The sequence below is a fragment of the Etheostoma spectabile genome, chromosome 24, assembly GCF_008692095.1.
Source record: "Etheostoma spectabile isolate EspeVRDwgs_2016 chromosome 24, UIUC_Espe_1.0, whole genome shotgun sequence".
NCBI lineage: Eukaryota > Metazoa > Chordata > Actinopteri > Perciformes > Percidae > Etheostoma > Etheostoma spectabile.
The window spans coordinates 11,580,310-11,607,986 of NC_045756.1; the positions used below are offsets into that span (position 1 = coordinate 11,580,310).

Here is a 27,677-nt window from a genome sequence, read left to right on the forward strand (position 1 = left end):
TGTGTGAGTGTGTGTGTGTGTGTGTGTGTGTGTGTGTGTGTGTGTGTGTGTGTGTGTGTGTGTGTGCTTTTTACTCAATGTCAAGTGTGCAGATGGATGCATTTAGACAATCCACTTACAGAGTCACATTACAGTGGCTCAACTTTCGACATTCAACCATGAAACATGAAAAGACATTGATAAACTTAGTATTTACATTCAATTCACTATCAAGAAGTGAGAGTTACAGGTTCATCCAGATGCATACATGCAGATTGAATAGGTGTGCCGGACATTTAAGCTAAACATAAAAAGGTACCAGCTAATAAGCTGCTTAATCCTCTTTTCCATCATTTTTCCCCCTTTTATTAATATAGGTTCTCTTCTTCGACTTCTTTCCTCTCTACCCCTCTATCCTTCCCTTCTCTCTCTTTCCTTATAGCTAGGCTGATTACTTAGCAGACATATCAGCGTCATTTCATCATAATATTACCATTTTGCTTAAACCCTGACATCCACCAGGCTGTGTTTTCAAGTTCCTATTTGATGGATAAGATGCTTTCCTTTTATTAGTGAGATGTAAAACCCTTATCCAACCACATTATCATAATTTAGACTTTAAATATGATGTATTGTTTTTGTGAAATCCTTAAAAGCATGTTTCTGGAAGGCAACCATCTTCATGCTCCACTATAAAATAAAACAGCTTCATTGCAAGATACCTCCTATTCTAATATTTTTACTCAAAGCTTGGAGTATTTCATACTACAGTAGGAGTCACTGAGCTTTCTGGTCTACTTACAGAAAATATATAGATGCCCTCTACACCGTCTTGAAGAACCACGGCAATGACCTTCAACCTTCACTAGCATTGCTACAGCCGATTGTTCATGTTCAGTACTCATTTCGTTTTGGGGATTGGCTGCCCCTGCCTGGGGCACCACATAACCAATCACATTTACCAAGACCCATCTGGCAGTATGTGCAGGCAGTCCAATCAATGCCACTGACCCGGTGCTGCATGCACGTGTTTACACACACACACACGCACACTCACAAACACACTGTGTCCGCAATCCTACCTGTCGATCCAGGATGTGCAGCTGCTCCACCGTGGTATCCATTCTCCCTGTAGGCAGAGCTGTAGGCAGAGTAGCCATTCTCTCCATTCTCCTGGCCGTTTGAGGCCCAGTGCTCGTCTGGCTGCTGACCGTCTGCCATGTCTGCCTGCTGGGACACCGGGGAGGGGACAGGTCAACCTGTTGGAGCAAGTGGTGGGGAAAGAAGAAAAAAAAAAAGATGATTACGAAGTTCGCGCATGTAGAAGAAAGAGGTTGATGTAGAGATGATAAGGAATAAGAGAGGAGTCATGTCAGCTAAGTGACACAGGATGTCCACTGCATGGAGAAGATCACAAATCAGCCACCAGAGGGAGTGAGCTGCAACAATGTTCCTCCACCGGCTCAGTCAACTGGTCTTTGTCTCAGCCTCCACGTGCTGAGACAGGAAGGTGCTGTGTCTACTCTATTCTATTTCTCCCAAAGGCTTCCAAATGTGTGTTTCTGATAACAGGTAGAGCATGACACCGTCATCTGTCTATGGCTGAGATTACATTATTAATATAAGTATTGCCTGAATGGCATATGTTTTACTGCTTAAGAGGCCAGCTTCAATCCAAAACACAACAATAAACAAATGAGTAAATAGCATCTAAAATAGAATTTATACAAATCTTGCATATGGGAAAAAAAATAAAAATGTAAAGGTGCACTGCAGAAAGCAGCTTGTCAAATGATGAAAACACACCCTTCATATCCCCTCACCAATGACAACGAGGTTGTTACCATGGCAACCTGAACAGGTCTTGTGGGGGGGGGGGGGGCAGCAGATGGGTTTGACAGTTTTGTCCGATTCAGACAAACAAGTGCTTTGCGCACACACACACACACACACACACACCACACAAACACGCACACACACACAGAAGATGGCAGACTGCAGCACCTATTGCAGCTCTCACTGCCTTCGCTGCAGAGCAACAAGCTCTTATCCACCAATTATAATGACAAAAGGTTTGTCCCAATCAAGTACGCACCACCAATGTATCTACATTCTAATCAAGCATGCACCCTCATAAATGTCTTTTTTCCCTCTAGAGGAAAGACATGATGTTGCTTTTTAAACAAGATTAGCAGGGGGCCCTCCCTTGCTAGCAGCCAAGATAAATTGCATCATTATCAGCTGCAGCTCATATCATCATAACAAATCATCCTTTCTTCCTCCATTTGTCCTATCCCCTTCTTTCTCTCAGACTATGTCCTTTAGCTATTAGCTTTTTGTCAAGCTTAAAGTAGTTTATGTATATTTGTTGCTTCTTTTCCATTTCACAACCATCTATATGTCTACATTTGTCTTTTTCATCCTGATTCTCCTACCGTCTTTCTCTCTCTCCTGCGTCAGCATTTCACATTTTTCGAGTCACGCTGATCAGTTTGCAAACATCTTCATCCAAATTGTATTAAATTAAAATGAGCTCATATCCACTAGCCAGAGTCAGAGCTTGAAAACCTTTGCAGTTGATCAATATGAATCGGATCTAAATTGTGACAGAGCCAGTCTAGATCCTGTCTCTGTTTCCATTCTGTTGCGATAAGCTAACCGGCTGAAAAGTTACATATTTAGCATACAGACATGTATGTGGAACATACCAAGCTTTATAACACCCATCTGCCTCATGCTGCAGAAAGGCATGCCCAGGCACATCTTCTGTCTATTGAAAAGTATTTAAATTCAAATTATGCTCAATGGAGAATAAAAATCTCTTCTAACAGAGGGTATATATATATATATATATATATATATATATATATATATATATATATATATATATATATATATATATGTATAGTGAGGGTATATACACAAGTAGAACTTATGTATGGGAAAAACTGCCTGTGAAATACATCTTGGTGACGGCTGAGGTAAAAAAAAACAAACTTTAAATACATATTAAAAAGTAAAGTATTTAAAATCTTAGCAATGCTTAACTAAACTAAACAAAACTAGAAGACTACATAATGAACCAGGAATCTTAGCCCTACAGGACACGCTTCCCATCTAGTCTTCCATTCAGTCTCAAGTCTCAAGTGCTCTGCAATGCAACCCAGCTCGTGCAAACAGCAGAGTAATTAATGTAGTTCTAACACTCAGCAAGAAAACTTTCAAAATGTCACTATTCTTTTAAAATGCAATATCTTATTGATTTGTTTTCAACCCCGCTAAGAAAAAAATAAATCAGGGACATGTCAAATTCTTGGCAGCTTCAGTTCCTAAAATATGTCTCTACATACATACTTTGTGAAATAGCCTACAGTTCTCTTTTTTCTCACTCCCTCTTCCCTCGTCATTCCGTTCTAAGTCTCTCTCCTTCCCTGCAGCGCTGCATGACGACAGGCTCACAGTGATCGGGGCTAATGCCTGCTGCAGCGGGAAGATGGAAATATCAGAGGAGAGAGAGAGAGAGAGAGAGAGGGAGGAGGAGAAAGACCTACTGACACTTAAAGATGTGTGACCAAAGTGTCTGAAGCTGAAAATCTCAGCCCAGGGCTCAGTCTCGTCCCAGCTGCGAAGGAAGAAAACTGGTGCGGGGACAGCCAGATTGTGCTGATGGTGGTTTAGAGTTGCATTTACCTGCTTTCAGCTGCTGTTTTGGTAATGTCACGCCACATTTTGCATTTATGTATTGTCCCTACAAAGGATGACATACACATTGGCTGTTTACATAAACATGAGATGAACAGGCTCTTAAAGGCGGAGGAAAAGGCGTGCACAGCACTACACCCCAGGGGTCTAGATAGACTTCAAAAACCTCTTGTATTATTTGTTGGCTTGTTTGCTGTGTTGATGTTTTTGACTCCCCTACCAGCAGCGTGTAAAATACTAAAAACCACTGACATTTTAATACAAAGTGGATGAAAGTGGAAGACAAACTGGTAGCATTGGTTGTGAGTTACAGTAGTAGCAACACCTGTCCTGTTAGATCCCAATGCAGTGCCAAATTCTTTATTTCTCTACTGATGTCTGGGTTCACCCCCCTTCAGGACCTTGCCTTTCAAGCACACCTTGTCATCTTCTTGCGGTTAACACGATCTGACATCGCCCTCTCCCTCGGCTCCCTTTTAGCTTATTGTGTTAAAAAGAAAATGAAAAAGTATATAATGGGCATCTTTCCAAATATAACACTGAAACAGCGGTTAGCAATTAGCTTTGTGGGTATCTGACAAAAATGAAAAACTAGATATACTCTAGACTGATGTGGCTCAACTGCAGACAAGAAGTGGTCTAAGGTGCCATTTAGGGTAACAACAGGTCAGGTCTGCACTGAATCAAACCAAAACCACCTACACTTAAGATGTGACACGTTATTAGAAACCAGGTTTTAGCAATATCCTTTAGAGAATCTCAGACTATTGAAGGCTGTTTGACTTTGACACTCTCCGAAAGGCAAGAACCCCAGCAGTAAGCCCCTAAGTGCACAGCATGTGAATCATCACAATGTCCCAATCTTCAAAGGGTTAAATCAACTGCACTGGGAGTCAAAAAAAAGCACTGTCAAATTACATTGCATTTTGGGATTGATTTCTTAAATTGAACATGCCAGCATGGGACAAGAGAGCGGGCAGCAGGCTTGAGGCTTGACCGACTTCTCTTTTCTCCCCTCTTTTCTTTTGTCTTTCAACACCGTCGTCTCACACTCTCATGACCCCCCCCCCCCCCGCTGCACTTCGCACTTCGCACTACCTTCCAGCCGCAGCATCCCCCTTCTTTACCGACTCCACCCACCCACGTCCCTAATCCGACCTCACTTCCCTCCCGTCTGCGCCTCCCCCCCCCACCTCCATCAGCCCCACCCCAATCTGGGTCACTCATCGCGCCTTTCACATCGGAATGCCACCATCCATTTAGGAGGGAGGATGGAATCTCTGGCAGCCAGACTCAGTAGGCCAACCTGGCCTTAATCCTCTGTGGGAGCGCTCAAGTGTGTGTGTGTGTGTGTGTGTGTGTGTGTGTGTGTGTGTGTGTGGGGGTGGGGGGTCTCAAACTTTAGGTATGATTTTCCACGTCCCAATTGTAGATTGGACAGTTAACAGTATAATTCTATCTCTGAATATTATTTCTGCATCCAAATGTGGAGGCCATGTGGCCAAACATTTCTTGAGCAATGCTGTGTTTTGCCATTTACACCAATATTTTTTTTATATATATCCGTTGCCTGAGTTCCTTTTACTCACATAACACATAAGGGGAAACATCCAGGAAAACATATTTTCATTATTGAAATTAGTTAGTTAGTTAATAATTTATTAAAACGACAGTTCCACTATTATCTCAGTGAGGACAATGATTTATGCATGTTTGACCTCTCTAAGACACCCTCCTTCCTCTACCCCCTCCCTTTGACCTTTCACGCCAAAGTCAAAGTTGGCGTGAAAGTGATATTTCCTGTCATTGAAATATTAGTTGCTCCACTGAAGGGCATTTTGGGTGTGAAAGAGTCTTAGGGTCAGTATCACAAGCCATGTAAACACTCACTGTGTAATACTTTGCAGTGGATGATGGCGAACTGCCACATTAAACAGTAGCCCTGAGGAGGACAGCAGGACGGTCAAGGTTGCCCTGTCCTGTAATCAACCCAGAATCCAGCAGCTTCCTCCTCAGCAGCAGCGGATTATGTTGTGATGACTCAGCAAAACGTGTGGGGGATTGACATGGCAATAATGAGCGCTGCCATTAAAGCGTGAATGAACTGTGTATATAATGAACAGCAGTATGACAGGCAAGACACACACACAAACACACACACACACACACACACACACACACACACACACACACACACACACGCACAGGCACATACACACACACACACAGGCCCATGTGCAGGGCTGATTCCTCTCCTTGCAGATTAAATACCGTAATAACAGCAGTATTGGTGCACTGGGAACTAACAAGGCGTTACTTTTCAGAAACATATCTCATCACGCCCAAACATCTGAATTAAGCAACACTGATACTGTGACAATAACAATGACATAACATTAGAATATATTTTCTGAAAAACCAACGTAGTTAGCGATGTGAGCATGCAAAACAGACTTAAAATCAACTTTTTGCAAGCTAGACTTTCTATCTGTACAATATTAAAAATAGTGCTCATCTTATCAAATTTGTATACTCCGTAAATTGAGTGTGTCGTATTCCTTTTAAATAAGTGCTTATCATACTGGTTATTCCTCCCCATCTTTGATCACAGTCTTTAGAATCTGAGCATGAATCTACCGACCGCAAGACACGTATTCACAGGACTGATAAAGTGTGATTTAAATCCAATCTTTTCTGATGGAATGAATATTTAGGATGTCTGCTGCAAGTGTCGAGGTGATCATAAGACGACCTCTATGACCTTCATGCCACCATGACGCTGCGGTGTGTCACATCCAATCAGCTGTTAGCAAAGTTTCTTACTCAGAACTACTTCAGTATGACTCTTACATTTCTAAATAAAACCCAGATGAAATAGTTTTGATTGCAAACAACAGTTACCCAACATTAACATTATATCTCATTCATAATGAACTACTTAAATTCCAGTAAAAGATACAGTAAGTGATTAAGTAAATGACCATAAACATGGATCTCAAGTAGGATCCCAGCAGTTATAGTCAATAGTGCTTTCTTGAGTCTTTAGCAACTTGCTTATCAAATTGCTTATATTTCAAATGGCACATTGTGAGAACTTGATTGGTATCATTGGATTTTTAGTGAGTTTTCCGAGTAAAGTATGTCTGCACAATGAATTGTCCTCCTTCAAGATGATATATGCTTTATTAAATCAAACTGACTGCTGTGTCTCTTCTGCGTCCTAACTTTAGATTTGATTCCCTCCTCTCACTGCCGGCACGCATGCTTTTCCCTTCTCTTTAGTTAGATTCTTCAATCTCATCAGAGGAGTAGATGCTTCCTGGCACACATCAGCCCAACGGTGATGTCACTGTTCCATGGTGATTTGAGCCCCGGAGTGGGAGGGGCTGGTGGTGGTCAGGAGAGGATGCTGGCTGAGAGTGGACTCTGAACATGTTATGGATCCTGAAATAGGTCACCCGATCCTCCAGGCGCAGCTCCAGGGGTCTTTCCCAACAGCACTTACACAAATGGCCGCCAAGTCATTTAAATCCATCAATACACTGATGGCTGGTTGCTGGTTGGGCTGTTGATGTCATTTTTAGATTTTTTTTGGCTGGTGCTGATGGGGGTGGTATGTAAGTGTATCACTGTTTTGCTGCACTAGCAACCGCAATTTGTCGGGAAGAAATGGGCGGTTACCGTGAGAAGTAACATAGCATGGCTAAACCTACAGTATAAATAAAAGAGGGCCATCTTTAAAAAGTCAAAATGCATCAACAAAAGTCATAAAACAGGATGTCTCGGTCCCTCCCACACTGTGTGATCGAAAGGTGATTTAGAGCAGATGTGAGATAAATACGTATTACTGTAAACCATTCTTTTATAATTATACATAAGTTAAAGCACAGGCAACCAGAATTGAAAAAAAAAAAAAAGTTTTTCTGCATAATAATTCTTGGTAATTGTCCCAACCAAAAATATAGAGCAACGACTGTGACATGTACACACAGCACTGAGTCCTCCCTCACCCGCCGTCTCACATTATTACGTGTCCTTCATGGCAGTGAGGATAATGGTGACAGTCCACAGCCCACGCCCAGCATACACACACACACGCACACGCTCACACACACCCTGCTCAAATCAACCTGATCACATGCACAAACACCCGAAAAAATGAACCACACGCAAACACACAAACACACCCTTTAAATGACACCCCCGAATGCATCCACTAAGCTAAACCCACAACCCATCGGGAGCAAACACATAGTTAACATGAGCTAAATATAGACACGCACAAACAAAAGACTTCTCTGAATATTTTTTTTTCCATTTCATTTCCTGCCATGAGACTCACACATTTGACCAGCGTAACAGTCAAAACACGAGTTTCAAGTTAATGACTGCTTTTTTTGCCAGTCAAAAATATCTTGCATGACATCAACCCAAACAATCGTCCCTTCTTCCGTCCAACATGTTGTAGAGTATAATTCCCCCCTCTATTAGACGTCCATGGACGGCCAAGCTAATCATCTGGCTGAGTGCAGCCACTTAGATCTGACTCCAGAGGTCCCATGAGTCATGGGAAAAGTGAGTGTGAAGTGTCATGAATAGATGTGGTGCAAATAGTACTATCTGGCAGTGGTTCAGATGGAGATTTCTAACTTATTTAAGTGTGAGATGACTCTAGACTCTTGTTTGTTTAAAAAAAATTGTATTAGCTTACCTAACTTGAAGAGCTGTCTTCACTGATGGACTAAAAAGACCGGTGCTGAGTTGAAGTGTCTGCTCAGACCTGCATGAAGAAAGAGGGAATACATGTTAGGATATCAATAATGTGCAACACTGCAGTTCAACATTCCTCCTTACAAAATTAAATAGAAAGAGTTAAATCACTGGGTTTGACAAATGCCTAAACCCATTTAGCTCTTGTGTCAGCCTTGTGTTAAACACAGCTGTGCGTGAGCCGTGCACGCGCACAGCAGCTTAGCTCTGTCACCTTGAGTCTGCCAGCAACATTAATCCAAACCTCAGTGTGGCCTCGTCTCTCTTTTAAGCTGCCGCACTGAAGGGCTGTCCACAACAACAAAACCAGAGAGTAGTCTGTTCAGTGTCCATGAGTGTGTGCATTCACATTAAAAATGTTGAATTTTTTTTTTTTGGGGTGATCATAAGTGTCTTCACAGGACTGTGTCATGCATTTTGTGTTCATTTATTTTGTTAATTTGCTTATTTTGTTGTGTTAATTTAATTGCAATTGCATGTTTTATATTGAAATGAATGGCCTTACTCCCATTGTTCGCATTATCAAATTTCCCTTCAGAAATGTATGATTTGCTTGTCATTTCTTTTTATCTTTTAATTTATTTTGTTGCATGCTCTAAGTGAAGATGGCATCATATCTAAGTGCTGGAAATATCTTTACAAAAAAGAGCTGTATTGTGTTTTTGTTCAGGCACAGATGCAAACTTGAAGTAATAGTTCTACATTTTGGGATATTGACTTATTCGCTTTCTTGTTAGAGGATAAGGTGGATTTCTGAGGACTATGGTTACCTGGTCCTCAGATCTCTGCAGGGTAAATCCAGACAGCTAGCTAGTTTTCTGTTGCACGACTAAAACTAGTTTTGAACATACACATGTTCCACCAAAACAAGTCCCTTCCCGAGACAATTTTGCAGCGGCACCGTGGCTCCGTCCGTCACTTAGCTAGCAGCGCCCGAGACAATTGTGATTGGTTTAAAGAAATGCCAATAAAAACCCTTCAAGGAATTCTTTGTGGACTAGCCAGACCCTCCTCCCTCAAAAGGTACCAAGAACCACTAACCTTGCTGAGAAACAATAGGTGGAAAAATGAATGAAGGTGAATGAAGGTGACTACAGACAGCCTGAAATAAAAAAAAGTTAAAATAAAAAAGAGAAACAGAGGTCAGTAGGATAGTTTCAAAGGCAACAGGGATGATATTAACAAAAAAAGAGAGAAATTAAAGTGATTATATTTTTTTGCGATTACAAGTGATAAAGTGTGCTAAAGGACTCCACTTTGGAGCTGTTTTTGAGATTTGTGAAAGTCTTGGATTGCTCCACTGGGGCTGAGCCAGGGGATGAGTTCAGGCTTAAGACAGCCATGAAGGAAAACAGATTTGCACGTTTACGCTGCTTTGGGACTGTAAGGAGTAGAAAACAGAGCATCCTGTTAACATTAAAACAGTGTGAAAGGATTGTCGGGGGGGGGGGGGGGGGGTGGGTTGGTGCCAAAGCAGGCTGTTAGGTAGAGAAAGAAAGAGATGGAGGATGAAGTAGAGAGAGAGCTGAGCGGAGATTCTCCAAACAGGAAGGAGGTTGATTTATTGGAGAAGAGACAGACACAGAGGCCTGGGGTGAAAAAAAAAAAAAAAAAAAACAGAATTCACAGAGGAGTAAAGACAAGAATTTCTCCTGCGGGATATTTATTGGTTTATTGAAACTTAGTTACTTAGTTTGGGTAATCATTTTGTCAGATTGTTTATCACCTACCATGTTAGAACCTTTTATGTTATCATGTTTTCTTCCCCCTATTGGACTCTTACAGTTTGTTAAAGCCTTTTTGTTGTCCCACTGAATTCTATTTTGTTTTGCTTATGCTGTAACACGTGATGGCGGGGTCATGCTTTTCATGTTAACTCATTTTCATCATTGCAATTTCATGTTTCACATGTTACGGAAAACTTTTAGTCTTGCATTGTTAAGTTAACATTATCAAATTATACCTACAATTTCTCCCAGAACTGTATGATTTTTGACAGTTTTGACAGTTTGATTAATATTTTTCTTGCACGCAGGAAGAAAGTTGGATTATTAGAAAGGAGAGTAATGATGCGGGGCTTGATAGAGAATTCACAGACTCTACTGTAGAGAAACTACAAAAAGTTTCTTGTGTATGACTGAACATTTCTAATGAGCTTTTAATGTGTGCACCAGAAATATGGAGAAAAAAACACTCACGTCACTTCAGGGACTCTGTTCAGTCTTTGTAAAATAAAGTTGACAACAAGAAAACATGGACTTTGTTTTACAGCGACTAAACATGCAAAACCACTACTTGGATGGTCTTTTAATTTGAAGGAATTGGATCAAATGTTACTGTTTTTCCTCAAATTTGTTATTTGTCTGCAGAAATAAAGAAAACAAGACATAAAGGGTAAGAGAAGAGTAGGGTCACACAGGAAGTGATGTCTCTTCTGGGGAAGGCTAGCCAATGAGGGAAGCTTAGCCAAAAACGATAGAAGAAGATACAAAGAGATGCATAGTTACCACACAAGCCAAAAATATCAGGAGAATGAAATAGAAGCATTATACTCTAAGCCACCTTTTTAACCGACACACTAAATGATCCCTCTCTAATACAGCATTTGACCTGAAATCTTCTATATCTTTGTTTTTGTTCTTCCAAAACTGCACCCACGTTTTTAATAAATGCTTAATTCACAACTGGAACTTGTGATCTCGGAAACAAAACTAATTAAATAATTGATGCAAGTTAACTGTAATTGGGCAGAAATAAGGAATTCATCAGTGAATTCCTTAAACAAGTGTCTTCTTTGTGATCAGTTCCCAAATTACTTATTTATTACTGCACTAATAACGACAACTACCCTCTACATACCGCTGCCAGTCTGAACATAAAGTATCTGTCTTATCTAATATCCAAAACTCAAAAAAAATTCTTTTTTTTACGTTTTGAAAATCTTATCAGTTGCACAAGATGATCATCAACCTCCAGTAGCACATCCCCTGGGTCGTCAGGGATGGGCGGGTGAACAAACAGGCAATTTCTCTTGAGTCTCTGGAAAGGAAGAAAACAGCATTTTTTGTTGTCTGGTACTTGTCTTGACCTGCATGTTCCTCCTGGGAGGAGGGAGGTCAACATGTCAAATGGAAGACAAAGAGAGAGAAGAGATGGAGGAAAGGGAAGAGTCAAAAATAGAGGAAGGAGGTCAGAGGCTGACCCAATCCACAGATTTGACTTCATCATCAGAGACGAGGCGAACAGGAAATTAATCCCAATCTCAGCCCTATTTTTAAAAAAAAGGCTCGATAAACCTCGCTGAACTTTTGCTGAAACGAGCCAACAGAAGAGATAGAGGGGATGAGCCCATCATCACAGGAAGATATTTTCCACAGTGATCTGGTTTACTTTTATTGATCCGTGCCATCCGCATTACAGGAATCGGTCACACGACTGGTCCTGCAAATTAATAATCCAAATCTCAATTTTCAGACCATACACAGCTTTTAGAAAACATAGATAAAAGAAAAGAAAGCTGTATCGATCATCACATAAGGCAAGAATGTGTCAGAGCTGTGGTATCGAACTGCCAACCTGGTGATTAGAGGATGACGGTAGGTAAAGCACTGTCAAGCATTTCCTAAATATATGGACACCATCTTTGTTATCTAATTTCTATTCTAATCCTCCGACCTTAGCTATCTAGACAGCGTGTTAGGCAAAGCACCCGATGACAACATGACATAACCAGGAATTTCCAACACCACAACAGGCCTGTATTTAGAAACGTAGTCCTAGTTTTACTAAGGTAATCAAATATGGCTGCAAGAGGTGGCATTATGTCACCTGAAAATCAAGAACTACTCCTACAGCAAGCCAAAGGCTAAAAAGTAAGTATCATTGTGTTATTTTTAGTATTCCTGTATTTTAAATAAAAGTATCTCTTGGGTGCTTAAAACCCACAAACTGATTTCAATTAAATAATAAAGATAATAAATGTGTTTTAAAAGGAAAACTAGTGCCAGAAAATGACATAATGTACAGTATGTTAACCCTCATGTTGTCCTCTGGTCAAATTGACATGTTTTCCTATATCAGTGTTCTTTTTAATTACCCAAAATAACACGATTGATTCCACACAACGCTCTTTGGCAAGTACAAATCTCTACTTTCGTTAATGTTGGGGTATTTTATTCAATTTTAAATTTATTTAAAAAAAAATTTGGACAAATTCCAGTCTGTGATTATCCATTACATACATTCCTTTAATTTTAGTCTAAATAATTCCTAATTTCATGCTTTTCTAACTCAAACTTTAGGTTTAATTTCCTATAAATGAGGTTTATTGACTATAACTATAAAACTAAAGTTAATAAGTTAGTGTTACGTAGTGTCGAAAACGTCAAAAAAGAGAAAAACATTGAAAAAAAGCGTCAAAGTGTTGCAAAAATGGACAAAGACGTAAGAAAAATTTAATTTATAAAAATAAAAAAATGGTGATTTTTCAATTTTGACGGAAGGACAACACAAGGGTTAATAATGTGGCTGTTAAAGCTGCTGTGATTTGTCCATGCTGTGTTTGTGGCATGTTTTGGTCCAACCAGCCAGTACATTTGACAGAATCTCTCCTTTGAGGTCTCCTCTTCTTCTTACTTCAACTTGGCCATCGCCCCCACTTCCTCATCCATAATTCACAAAGACAGCCTCCTTCTCCCCAAAGACCAACATGCACGCACACTCCCTCGGGCCCCTGCATGCCTCCATGAAACCGACACAAAAACGCATTCAAGTTAATTCATGTTACATCAAAGCCACAAGGAGTTGCAGTCAAGGTAAGGAATATTCACGTCCAAAATATGATTAAAAAAACATTATTTCGTTTATTTTCTTAATGTATTCCTATTCTTCCAAATCTGATAACCATTCCAGATATGGCGTTAAGCATTTTGTGGCTTCTCATTATCTTTTCTCATCACCGACTTCACTCGAAGTTAGCCGGTGAGTAATTGCATCTATGATTCACTTTGCCTTTCCTTATCACAACGCTGCATGTAGACCTGAACTCCTTTATTTAACAGGGGACACTGCAAACTCAGTGCAATCTAACAGGTGGAAAGAGACAGAGCGGACACTGTTTTCCACACTTCCACACACTCTGTGCCGAGTACAGAGTGGCCTGAGAGGCTGAATGAGCCAAACTCTGCCAGGAAAGAGGCTCATTAATTTATCCAAAGGAAACAATAGAGAAGAGATGAGCAGTTTGAAGAGGGGGGGGAGGGGGGGGGGCAGGGCATTGTGAGCACTGGAGCAGTACGCCCTGCAGTACCCTGCTACATCCTGCTATGCCCTGCAGTGCCCTGCTGCGCCATGAACTACTACAACTACTATTTCTAGTCATGCTTCATTATCTGTTATTGTGACAGTTATTGCCACTGTTCATCACCCCCCCCCACCCGGCCCCGTCATACACCGCCTACCAAGAGCCTGGGTCTGTCCCAGGTTTCTTCCTAAAAGGAAGTTTTCCTCTCTTGGGGGAATTACTGGAACTGTTGGGTCTTTGTAAATTATAAAGTATGGTCTAGACCCACTCTATCTTTAAAGTGTCTTGAGATAACTCTTATGATTTGATACTATAACATTTTTTTATTAAATTGGAGCAGCAGAACCTTTTCTCCATTTTCCCTGTAACTAGTACACATTTAGTTATTTTCAGGAAATCATTAGAATAAGGGTTTAAATTTTGGTTTGATGACGTGTTAGATAAAAAGGGAAAAAATTAAACCTTATAAATTTTTGCTTAAATACCCTTTATCATCGCCTTACACATCTAGTGTTTGACCCGTAAAGACCATTTTAAATTTAGATTATGTCTTGCAGTATCCCGGCCCATCTTACGGGGAAAAAAAAAAACAGTAGGAAGACCTTGGTTTCCAATTTTAACAGTCTAAACGAAAATTTGTAAAAACCAACTTTGGTGCCGTCACTCCGGGAATCTAAAAAGTTTAAAAACCCCTTGCCAGCCAGAAGCATTTTTCCTCATGCTTCATGAAAAACCGGCGGGCCCAAAGGTTTGGGGGTCTTTGTCCCCCCGAGGAAAACAGTTTTGGCATTTAAAGAGTAAAAAAAGGGGGGGTTGCCGGCCTTATTCTTTATATATAGGAGGTTTTTTGGGGGCCCAAAAAAAAGCATCACACAAACATTCATCAATCGGCAAAAATGGGAAAAAGGCCGGCCCCCAAAAGGGGGCCCCAAGCTGCGGGCCCGGGGGTTTTTAAAACCTTTCCCATCAAAGGGTGAAATGCAAAAATTGTTTTAAAAGTTTTAAAAACCCCCTATGTTGGGGGTTTTGGGGGCCCCCTGTTGATCCGATGTGGACTGAGGGGGAAAACAAGGGGTCGGGACTGGGGTTAAATGCCTCAGGGTTTTGTATTTCATATATAGAGCACTTTTTTTTTTTTTATTAAAAAGGGTTTGGGGCCTCATTTGGATTTTATTTGATTCTCGTTTCCCAATTTTTTTGAGGGGTGGAGTTGAAAGGGTCAAATGTTATTTTCCCAAATAAGGGAAATTTTTTTTTTGTTTAATGGTGGGTTGCGTTCCCCCTGGGCTTTCAATGAAAAAGCCACGCTAGAGCGCCGCTTATGCCTCCATGCTGAACACAAAAAACGAGGGCGCTTACGAAACCCCAAAATTTGCCCATTTTAAATTGGGAAAACGATATCGTTTTTTAAACCAAACCCTTTCAGGCTTTCCAAAAAAAAACGTTGAGGAAGTGGGGAATCTTCTCGATCCCCAACCCCTTAATTTATATTATTCTCCCGACATAGCAAAACCCAAAAGTGGGTTTTTTGGTTTTTAGAAAGGATCCCCACTTCCCCCTAGGGTTGGGAAACAGGTATTCATACAGGGTTTGATAGGAATACAATCAGAAATTCTGGACAATAAATATTTGCTAGGTAATCTTAAGACATCCCAATACGGTTAACTTGCTATAAAAAGTTTAAGTAAATTTTTTCGCTCCCCAAACCCCTGCATTCAAAATGTTGAAAAAACAGCCCATTCCCAGACATTTTAAATGTAATTAAAAACGAACATAAGCAACTATGGTCCAATTTTGGTTTAAACGTGGCTGGGCCATTAACTGCTGTCTTCTCACCATGGATGTAAAAGAAACGAATATGTTGAAAACCTTTCCTCTTCGGCACCCCTCAGGACCCTGAAGTGCAATCTGGGGCGGAATTTTTATTTTTATTTCCTTTTTATTAAAATTATTTAAAAAAAAAGGATATTGGGGATCAGGAACGATTTTCGTATCGCATAAAAGGGAAACAATAGCTGATCGATGTTTGCCACCCCTACTTCCCTTTAGTAAAAAACCTTTCTTTTTTTATTATGTGCACATAAGCTTCCTCAAAAGGCTGCTTTAAGCTTCACAAATTTCCTGATAAGCCCCCAAAAAACTGCTTCTTTTTTTTTCACACTGTCTTTTGGCTTCCTCATCTTTACGTGCATCAAGTCAACCTCAAGGGGCATTTTCAAAGAAACTTAAGGCATTTTTCAAGCGAGGTGGGTTTTTTTTACTTGACCGAATTTCCCCTTTTCCTTTGTTTGCCCTGAAAATAACATCAGTACAATAAATCTTTTAGAGGGTCAAATGCCAAAAAACTGGCAGAGATTTTGTTTATAGATACGTTGCAATTATGGAGCTAAAACCCCCTTTTTTGGCAGCTGGATGATCAACCAGCTGCTTAGGTTAAGAGATTTGAAAGAAAAAAAATCTTTACTCAAAGTCCCCCTTACTTGATTTTTCCAGATTTTTCAGTCTCAGTATTTACACTACAAGCAACAACCAACTTCTTGTGCTGATGCACACCATGAGATGGGGTTGTAAGCATAACAAAAAGCTAAGTGGACCCAGTTTTAGTATCAATTTATCATAGGAATCAATTAGGGCTACACCAAACCCAGGATTCGGTTCATATCATGATTTTTGACCCACAATTCGATACAAACCTCGATTCTTTTGTACCTTAAAATAATTTTTACAAAATCGTTTCAGTAGGGGGGACAGAAGAGGAAAAGTGCTTTGGTGCCTACTATAAAATGTGCTGTTGACGAGTAGCTAAAGCTAATGCTTGGTCTATAACATAACATTACGACATCGTCCAACCCGCAATTGAGTAACGTTAACTTTATAGATAGACGACTAATCTAATGGTAATTTAGCCAGCTAGCACACCCCTGTCTGTCTCCCTCAGTCTCCCGGTGCTGCAAGGCTTCAGTCGGGATGAGAGCTGACAACAGGCCCGGTCCGGGGACACATCCACAGTTAGCCCCCAGCCAGCTAGCAGCCATCCACTATCATTACAGCCCCGGGCCGGGGACACATCCACAGTCAGCCCCCAGCCAGCTAGCAGCCATCCACTATCATTATAGCCCCGGGGACACATCCACAGTCAGCCCCCAGCCAGCTAGCAACCATCCACTATCATTACAGCCCCGGGGACACATCCACAGTCAGCCCCCAGCCAGCTAGCAACCGTCCACTATCATTATAGCCCCGGGGACACATCCACAGTCAGCCCCCAGCCAGCTAGCAACCGTCCACTATCATTACAGAGCCGGGCCGGGGACACATCCAGTCAGCCCCCAACCAGCTAGCAACCGTCCACTATCATTATAGCCCCGGGCCGGAGACACATCCACAGTCAGCCCCCAGCCAGCTAGCAACCGTCCACTGTCATTACAGCCCCGGGCCAGGGACACATCCACAGTTAGCCCCCAGCCAGCTAGCAGCCAGCCCGGTCAGCACTTAACTCCGGCGCTAAGGACTCTAACGGCAGTTTACTGAACTGTCAGGAAACAGACCCAGGCACTCGAATCAGAACAGCGGCCATTCATAACGTTACACCTCCGTTAGCATTAAAAAATTATAATAAAAAAGACTAATACTAATAGTAATTTAAAGATGTGGTAGCACTGGATCTGGACTGGAAGGATAACTCGGGGAGTTGGAAGAGGTGTGTTACAATTCTGCCTTCTCACAACGCAACACAACAATTTCGGTTTCATACTGCATATAGTCAGAGCCCTTGTATCAATGTATTCTAAAAGAGGGTTAGCATATACTGTAGGCTATATACAATCTCTCTCAGAAACACAGTAATTTTAATTGCACTTTTAAACATGTTGTATACTTTCAGGGGTGCTGATTTTTTTTAACTGTGTTCAAAATCTAAGCTAAAGAAGTCTAAATATTCTAAGGTGTGGCCAATCTCCAAAAACACTGGATCCTACGATCCTCATAATGCAACATGATAACATGTGTGCATTGCAGGATTGAACTACAAAGTTTTAGTTTGAGATTTGTTTCTAACTGGCAGATGGAGGAGTAGGCGTCACATCTTTGTCACATTAGGCTCCATTACATTTCAAATGCATTGCTGACAAACAGCAGTTGGAATCAAGGGCAACTCCAAAACAATGTCTCTGTCTCCCACGGGCTTTGCCCAACAGTTGGTTAACCAACAGCAACAGCAGCCTTCCAAGCAGCGACCTCGGGCAACAAAGGGATGCAGGAAAAATGGGAAAAGGGAGGATGATGATTGGGGGGACAGGACTTCATTTGTAACCCCAAAAGGAGGACAGAAAGAGGGCACGTTTACCCCATCGTCCTCCCGCCTACACCATGCCCTGTCATCCAAAGTTGGTAACCAGGAAACGACAGCTCGCCTCAGAGCTGCCAAGTAACCATGCAGACAGACAGAGATAGAAATAGAGGGGAAGTGTGTGTGTGTAGGGGGGGGGCACGTCACTGTGGATAGGATAGACACCCTGGCGACTTCTGGCACACAGTCATAGATAGAACAGGGGGATCGGCCCAAAGCGTGCTATGTCTCCTTTAAAATAAAAAATGCCCAGTCACTACAACTTGAAAGGGAAAGAATGTGAGAGAAAAAAAAAACAGGGGGGAAGTGAGAGAGTGATGAGAGATCAAAACAGATAAAGGCAGGAACATGCAAAGGGAGGGATATACAGAGTGAGAGGGAAAAAGACAAGAAAAGGTATAAGAAGAAAAAAGGCAACGGACGGAGTCAGAGTTGACGTCTCATCACTCCATCACCACCTGCTCACATCGAAACCAAGGCTGCACCATATGAGGAACATATCTAATTGACTGATATTGCGACATGATTCTATATCATATCATATGTCATATCATATCATTTTTGTTTATTCTCATTTTCATTGAAAAAATAGGGTTAGAAACAAAGACTATATTACAGAAGGTTGTTTCTTAATTCTGTAGGATACGATTTGTAGGCCGGGACGTCTCTGCAGCACCACAACACTTCATTCAGAATGGTTTGACACTTATTTTGCCTTTAAAAAAATATTGTGCCTCCCCCTGGGATTTGTATATTGCATTAGTCGACATTGCAATTTCGATAAAATTGCGAATAATCACCCAAATCAAAACCGCACGTCAGCCCTAAAACTGACCCCGACCGAGTCATCGGCTAACTTGTGACAGCCGGCTCAGTAGACGCTGACAGGCAGAGTCATGTGTGCTGCCGTCTCGCTCGGCTTGGTGTCACTTCCACGGAGAAAACCAACAACAATCTGTTGGCTATGAGTCGCTAACCGCCAAAGGCCACATGCCATCACAGTCCCAGCCTCTAAATAGATCCCAATTGTCTATTATTTCTAATTGGTTTTTTTCCCAACTAGATCAGGATTTTTATATCTCTTGATAAACATTTGCTTTTACTTACACACACACACTTGTACACAGAGCAGCAGCGGCAGCACACTCAGGATGAACTGTCCAACTGGCTGAATAATCAGCGATGTCTAGACTGGGTACGCCACGAAGACTATGGGTCACCAAAGCACAGAAACAGCCCCTGGCTTATCACAACACTAGCTCTTTCAATCAGTTGTTCATCAGTTGAATATCTCAACAGCAAAATATCCTGAATAATTAGAATCTCTGCAAACAAAGGGGAGATGATACGTGGGGAGACATTGATTAGAGATAATAGGCATGCTCGGGGGAGAAGAAGACACTGAAGGATAGTTATCACTGCTGCTTTGGTGATTTTTTTCAAGCAATAAAGCAACCGCATCAAAAAGATTCCACCGCAAAGGACAAATGCAACGTCTTACCTGGTGAGGTAGGGCAGCTTTTTGTCTGCAAAGAGGGCTCAAGGGGGGTGGGGAGCAAGGCAGCGGCTTCTGCAGAGAGTGGAGGAAAAAAAGACAAGAAAAATAAAAGATGAAAGATAGAAAAAGAGTCATAGGTGCAGCGCCACACTGAACGAGATGGCTGATGCTTTTTTTTTTTTGCCGGCGAGCAGAGCCGGCACGCACACTGCTGCAACTCACACATGCACGCTGTCTCACGTAGGTCTCCCCCTCCCTGACTTCCCCTTCACCAGCACACACTCTGCAACCAAACCAGTGTCTCCATAGCATTGGGGAAGGGTGGATAGGGGGGATGGGCACAGTAAATGTGCTTGTGTGTGTGTGTGTGTTTGTATGCATGTGTCAGTCACATTAATTCATGTCTGAAAGAGATATGAAGCTCATCCACCCCTGGGGGAATTGAGTTCCAAGATAATTCTTTATCCAAGAAATTTTCCAGCGTCATATTTCATTCTCCTCTCAGTGTATATCTCATCCGTAAAAATGTTGCTCAAAGACTTTTACATTATGAATGCATGGAAAACCTAAACATGACAGCGAGTGCAGCGTGAGCGAATAAAAAAGGAGGGGTACGGGACTTGCCCCGTGCTGAATAATTGCTCTGTCTTGGTGCTCATTTGCAAGCATGGCCGACAGCAGCACTGACACAAAGGCAGAGAGGGGGAACCAGGGGGAATAGAGGGTCTGAGTGAGAGATGAGGGGAAAGCGAAAGAGAGACTGCAGAGGCCAGACAAGTAGAGCAAAAGCATACAACTCAGTAGCACTGAGCGCTGACTAGTGAAAGCCTAATTCCCTGCTCATTACTCCAACCACAAACCACATGAAATGAAATATATGTCAAGTCCAGGGTCTCACAATGGCCCCAGTCTTCAGCTATCAATCCCCCACAGTAGTGAATACATACAGAAATGATGACCCAGAGAGCAGATGAATTGAGTGCAAATTTGGACAATTAAAAATATAGATAAAACAAATGTGTGAGTTAAAAGATACATTTTTTGAAGTGGGAAATCAAGTGGGTACCTTCCAAAGTTAAAGTCTTTATAGCAAAATCCCCTCTTTGACTTTTAATGGACAGAGTTTCTTGCTGAGCTGCAGAAACTGGATACTTTCAAGTTTGTTAGCAGGTTTTTTTAGCAGGACACAACACCAGAAATAAACCTGCAACCTATAGCCGGGATGAAGACGCCCACTCCATTTGGCTAGCGTCATATTAGCTTTGGCTGAACTTTGGAGGACTGTGGAGTTCATCCCACATCTTTTTAATAATAATTTTTAACATTTGGTTTGGCGTTGATCATTAAAGTTAATACCAGGGCCAGAATAGCAAATATCTATACCCATAAAGATTGCTTTTATTATTAAAAGCGGCTGAATCATGTAAGGGATATACTGTACATGTGTTATGATTCATGAGTAGAAGGCATCATTGATAGGGTAAGGGTTACTTGTTCTATTAAATTATCAATCCTAGCTAAATATTTGCCATACTTCAAGTTAGTTTCTGTACATACCATTGTTATATTAACAATGGATGACTAACTGCTTGACAGTATTAGCGTCTTTTGGCCCATTGTTGTAGTTTTCCATGTTGAACAACTGTTTTGGTTCACTCTTACCGCTCTATAGTGGTACTGAGGCAAGTGTTGATACTCAAAACAATAAACCTCTGAATCTCTCCCATAAGAAGGAAATAAATGAAGCCACTAAAGCAATCCAGTATAACCAGACTGATGTCAAGAGAAACTGCCTGACATGATTGCCAAACCTCACGGAGACCACTGAGGTTGAGGTGATGCTGAATCATAAAGGATACATCCTCGTACGCTTCCCAAAACCACTTCAGAAATTAGAGGAAGAGAGGGAATAGAGCAAGCCAGCGTTGCTGCTTCCATCCCACATCACATCCTCCCTCAGTCCCACCATTAGCTCGTAAGACTGTAATCAACCTGTCAGTGTCGTCTTTAAAAAAAAAAAGAGCAATTTGGTCTTTTAAAAGGGCAGCAGAAAAATAACCCTGCTGTCAAACTGAATTATGAGATCATTTTCAATTTTCACATTTGGTTCGGAGACTATGACGAAACCAAGCGGCGTGGCGTTGCTGTTGAGAGTGTTGGGTGAAAGGAAAAAGAGATGGGAGATAAGGAGGAAGGACAATAAAGGGAAGGTTGGGTGGCACAGGCGGGAGAGAGTGGGAATCCGAACTCAGAGAGACGCAGACAGTCCTGTCAACGCCAGCTGCCTTTACGGAGGCCAGCGCTGATTACAGAGCAAGGACTGGACCGGAGCTGCAGAGTCAGCTAGCACAGTTACTAACATCTAATCTCCCCTCGGCCTCTGCTGCCAGAAAGCAGACGCTGGTCGAGCTCACGCCAATCTCACACTACCAACTGTCAACAAACACAGCGGCAGGCTGGACTTGCAGTCACCAGATTACACATTTAGTTTTCCCTCTGTTTCATGTGGACAGTTAAACATCAGACGCCCGCTTGTTAAAGAGTTCACTGTATTGAAGCATGTAAAGAACAGTGAAAGCACCTTAGACGGCATCATTTTAAGAGTTTAGAACATGACTTGAAGAAATATTGGATTTTGAGAGCCCAAAAACTGCCACAAATGTTTGTCAAATTTGTTCTTCAATCCAATAGGTTATCACAGGATTTATTCTCAAGGGTCACAATAAAACCTGATTTCTAATCCCAAATTAAAAGGTAGGTCAATGACATTGCTGTATTGAAAGCGGGGGTGCAGGCTGATCGCTGTAGCCGGTTGCTGCTTGAGTCACAAGCAGTGACAACTCACTATGATCAGGATTAACCGAATGGATCATCATGGGCTTGTGCAAAATCCGCCTGGACCCTTTCATCCAGATTTGGATGGGCGATTCATATCTAATTAAAAAAAAGTCTGGAGTCCCTCCTCTTTGTTATGTTATGTGAGAGAAACAATCAGTTTTGTATCCCTAAGCCCACCAAATCTCCAAACTACAAGAATGAGTCCAATACAAAGCCTGCATAATATAGTTTGTAATGCACCTTTGTCCTTTTTCTTCTGCAGTGTGAGTTACACAACAGATTAATCACCATCAGCTTCTTCTGAAAAACAAACCGTTGCTGAATCATATTTAAAAAAAACTGTCTCCTAAAGTGTCACCTCATCGCACCCCTCTAAAAGCATGACTCGTGCATTTTTTTTTCCATGCAGCAGCTTTAGCACAAGCTGAGTTTTACTGAGGTGGGCACATTTCTTGCAGGTGCTTGAAAACACAACGGCGGGGGCTTTAATGGATCTGCATTCTCAAACACAAGTGTCATCAAAGCTCTAGTCTTTTTATTGCGCGACCTATCTCCACAGCGCTACGGAGGAGGGTCCGGCTAGTCCACTACAGCATTTCAGGATAGGAGAAAAGAATGCTCTGGTTTATTGACATTTCTGTGAACCAATCACCTTCGTCTTGGACGAAGCCACGGCGACTCTGCAAAATAGCCTCTGGAAGGAACTTGTTTTGGTGGAACGAAGACGTACGGAGGCAAACTCTGGAAATAAAATGGCTGTCAAATGTGTGATGAGAACTTCACTCAAAATATAGATAAATATAATTTGATTGTCAGTTCTAGCTCAGAGGATCAACTGTTTAGAGTTTAGAATGCCAACACAAAGAAAGCAGAAGGTGAGGGACATCCGGCCGAAAATGAGGGACATCCACCGGAACTATGACATAGTTGAAACGTTGTCAATATAGACTATCAAAGCTGTAATTCCAGCTCTGTTTTAGTATGCCACCATATAACTTGAACTGCTGTGGTTTTATGGGGCAGCGGGGAGCAGTTAATATGAATACAGATTGTGGTGGCCGAGGCTGGCTTCCTTTTCTCCGGTCTCCCTGCGTCTCCCTGCGTCTCCCTGTGCTTCCCTCGCCTGCCTTCCCTGCCCTCGCCATCCAGCCTCTCCCTAAGAGTATTTCCCCCGGTGCTTATTCTAATAAAACTGTTCGTCATTCGTCACACAGATATTGATTAAGGTGCAGGGTTAGTGCTTTGGGACAGCGCTTTAGGATGGTCTCATCAACCATTTCAATACTAATATTGATTCATTTTGGCTGTTTGATGAAAAAAAAATGAGTTAAAGGAACATCTTCGGGAATCATTTACTATTTTTCTGACATTTTATAGATTAAACAATCAACTAGGAGAATAAATTACATTTTGAAGTGTTAAGTCACTTTCATAAAGTTGTGTAACTTGGTGACTAGGCGACAAAAACATATAACATATAACATATAAAAACAATAATCGATGTAACAGAGGCCAAAAAAATCCAATCTTTCAGTCTAACGCTGGATCCTACACTTCCCATAATGCAACTCATAGCAGCTTACATTAGACACTGCCTGTCTGGTAAAAAACACGTCTTTGAAACTCCACGTCGCCGTTTTGTAACATGTTTTCTTAATAAATTTGAAATTGGAAGCTTAAATTCAAGGTAACCCTGATGACATGGCTATTACCGGGGTTATTTTCCTCAGATTTGACATACAGGAGATGTTATACAAAAATTTTTGTTGAGCTGAATTTTAGGAAGGATTCTCTCTCAAAGAACTGCAATTCCCAGAGTGCACCAGCAGCAGCGAACCGGCTGCTTGTCACCTGATCAGTTATTGTCACTGATTTGGAGCACCTGTGAAGACATGGCGGTTCTATGTCTTATAGAAAGAAGACGCTCAAAGTTCTCTCATAGGTTCAGCCCAAAGACGCCAATGGTCGGTCAAATGGGATTTAAAAATGCTGCTCAATATGTCCGTGCAATGTTTACCTGATGTGTAGATTGGTTAAGAAACACATTGCTGCATTGACTTTATTGATTTTGTGTTAAATGGGTTTGTGCTAAAATAATAGTTGATTTTAAGTTTGGAAAAATGAACAGTATAAGAATGGTACAAAGTTAAAAATGGTAAAATGTTAAAGTTCTCTTAAATGCTAAAACTTTACTAACACATTTGGAAGATTTATGAACTCTTTTTCTTTTTATTCAATGTAAAGTGGTTAATTCCTTTGCAATTCATTAAAAAAATGCTTGATTGAAATGGTAACGTTTGATCTCTCTTTAAAGGTTTACCACCTGATTAACTGAACAGACCAATCAACTGACAAAGCCAACAGAAAAATAAAAATAAATTGAGTCAGAAATTCGAGTTGTCCTTGTCCTTTGGACGTTGAACAAGAGGAGGACAGAGGACTCGACAGTTTTAGAAATTGAAGGTCTACTCAAAAAGTTCTTGTCAGTTTGTTCCTTGGAGAAAAAAAAATCTAAAATACTGATGTATTGATGTTTATTCCTCCTGAGTACAACAGTGTATATATATATAACCGTAAGCCTTACAGCCAGTGCCATGTTAATACTTTCACCCAGACATTGACCTAGTAATCACTCGAACTGGCAAACACATGGTAATGACTAGGGATTGGGTCACCACTACAGCCACAGCAGGATCACAATCTCTTTCCAGCATAAGGACAACATCCAATTCCCACAACTGCTCATTTTGGCTTAAAAATTGTAGAAAATACATTGGCGTCTGCTTGTTTTGTTGTTTGCTTTTAAACAAATGGTAAATTAGATATAAGACCGTGGAAAATCTAATTACCCAAATCCGTGCTGATCCGTCTGTCTGTTCAAAGGTTAGCAGCCACTCGTGTGTCTCAGGCTCAGTCAGCAGTCGCACACTATTCATATGATTTCATTAGGTTATTTATGATTATTAGATTAGTAGCTTCTTTTCAATATGACATCAATTTGGAGCCTACTTGTTTTATATTTTCATGTCATATTTTCCCAGAGCGTTCAATTTACTCAATAACAACAATTATTCAAAGATGCATGGTGCTGTCAAACTCTTTTACCGCTGCTGTGGTTTGATCAAAAGCTGTTTGAGGACCCTGATGTCAGAGGTCAAGGGTGAGTCGGAGTAGCTAGACAGAAGCTGATCCTCTCCATCCCCTGAAATCCCTCTGCATATAGACACTATAGCATGACTCACACCAAAGCCAAAGTACTACACCTTGTCCAAGGCCTGGGCACATCCACCAACCTGCTCATCATGTCAGTCTGTCACTGGTTCAAACTGTGTAGTTCAGTACAAAACTAGGCCTATATAAGCACTGTTTATACAGTCAACCACTTCACTGCATCACAATTAGCCAGCATGACTGCTCTCTGAGTCTTTCCGTAAGCTTTAAACCTGGACGCAGCCTACTGTATATTACGACAATAGAAAAAAATATATATAATCACAATTAGTTCGGTCATTATTGAAATCACAATAATTTAACACAATTACTCAGTGACTTCTGGAAAGATGTTTCAATTTTTGAACTTAAAAAGCAGTGGGAAAAGTTTAAAAAAAACAACAACAACTGTGACCTTAAAACATTACCAATTTGAACTTCTTTTCAATCAGAACACAGAAGAAAATACAAGTTTACTTGCAAAGCGTAGTGAGCTAAATAACTGTTTTTCTCGATTGTTCTGTTTTGTCATTGAGAGCCGAAATCACTTCTTTAATTAAATTTTGATTAATTTCAAAGCCCTATTTCAGAGCTTCAATGCTTTAAGCTACTGGTTTTGCCAGTGACACTGTTGATTCAGCTGACTCGGCCTGACGAAGAGTAGTTACACTATTGAACACCTTTAATCTCATGAAGGATTTGAGAAAGCAGTTGCTTTTCAACTTAAAATACTGTGTCCTGTTAAAGGTGTCTTTGAGGACTTTGAACCTTCACCTGCTCCTTCAGTTATTCCCAAAGTGCAAAGGCCAACAGTAAAAAGACATCTGTCCAACATGATGTTCATTGCTTCTGTCAACTTTCAGCCCAGACCAACTTCCAAAATGTCACGATTACTCTCCAGGAAGAGGGTGACAAAGTTAGATAATTGCAGGCCCACTAGAATAACGCTCAACTCCATTCCCATTTTCGAAAAAAAAAGCAGTTTACTCTCTAATATTGACAAAGTTACTCAACAACCACCAGCCACTCATCATTATTCAGCAAGTGGGATTGTATAAGGCTTGTGCATTAAAACCTTAATGGTTTGCTAAAGTGCAGCTTTCCTTGCTGCTCATTGCCCAAAGAGCTCATCACATCATCTCAATCACCAGCATGCAATTCATAACATAACTCAAACACTCAACACAACCAATAACATACAGTATGCACATGGGAATGTCTTACACAGCCGGACCGCCACTGGATAAAATATTGACTGTGATGGATGGAATGTCATCCTTCCTCTCTACCACCCAGAAAGATGGCCTCTCCGGAGTGCATATTGTCTCATCACTTACATCCATATGCATGCACACACACACTCCCACGCTGACAGGCGTGGCAGTGTGTGTGTGCATGCATATGGATGGATATGGATGCAAAGGACATTCCTAAAATGTGAAATTCGCCCGAAAGAGGCCTGTTAAAGTTGTGAATTAAGGAGAAAAAAAATAGACAGGAAGTGGAGAGACCGTGTGTGTGTTTTACAGCAGAAGAAAAGGGGGAGGCGGGTGTAGGGGACTGATGCCACGACTGTGGGGGAATTCAGGGGTGTGAACACAACTGTTTTTATGAACTTAAGTTTACTTTGAAAGTAAATCTGCGCCTGTCTGAGGGCGTGGGTATCGTGGCGTATGTATCAACTGGTTGTGTGTGAACGCGCCAGCTCTCGCGTGCCTGGCTTTACACTAACCACAGGGTGTAGCCGTGGGCTTTGAAGTCGTCCATACACCCTGGGTTGAACTCAAACACAGGCTACTGTACAGTACAAGATCCCACATTACTCCATGGAAAAATCACTACATGCTTTTTACTCACAGGGAACACAGCCCTCTCTATTCCCCTAGTTAAACTTCACTGGGCAGAAAAAGCAGAAAAAACAGCAAAAAGGGGGCACAGCGTAGGGCTGCACCTAACACGTATTTACAGTTTTCTATTAATAGATTCAACATTTAGTGTATACAATGTGGGAAAAGAGTCTGACAGGCACA

At 41.3% G+C, this 27,677-nt stretch overlaps 1 protein-coding gene across 14 annotated transcripts in view; it reads right to left on the reverse strand.

Annotated features, from left to right (window-relative positions):
- LOC116674194 (microtubule-associated protein 2) overlaps positions 1-27,677 on the reverse strand; it is a 60,558-nt gene that overhangs the window by 17,835 nt on the left and 15,046 nt on the right. For 9 of the 14 annotated variants that reach the window (XM_032506740.1, XM_032506736.1, XM_032506739.1 and 6 more), the window contains exons 2-4: positions 19,603-19,671; positions 8,393-8,461; positions 1,062-1,238 (exon numbers count right to left, since the gene is read on the reverse strand). In XM_032506740.1, coding sequence (XP_032362631.1) covers positions 1,062-1,200 — 139 coding nt within the window. In that variant the 5' untranslated portion in view covers positions 1,201-1,238; positions 8,393-8,461; positions 19,603-19,671. Of the gene's footprint in view, positions 1-1,061; positions 1,239-8,392; positions 8,462-9,492; positions 9,516-19,602; positions 19,789-19,821; positions 19,846-27,677 lie in introns of those variants that run through there. The other 5 variants (XM_032506732.1, XM_032506731.1, XM_032506734.1 and 2 more) reach the window with 5 other exon arrangements.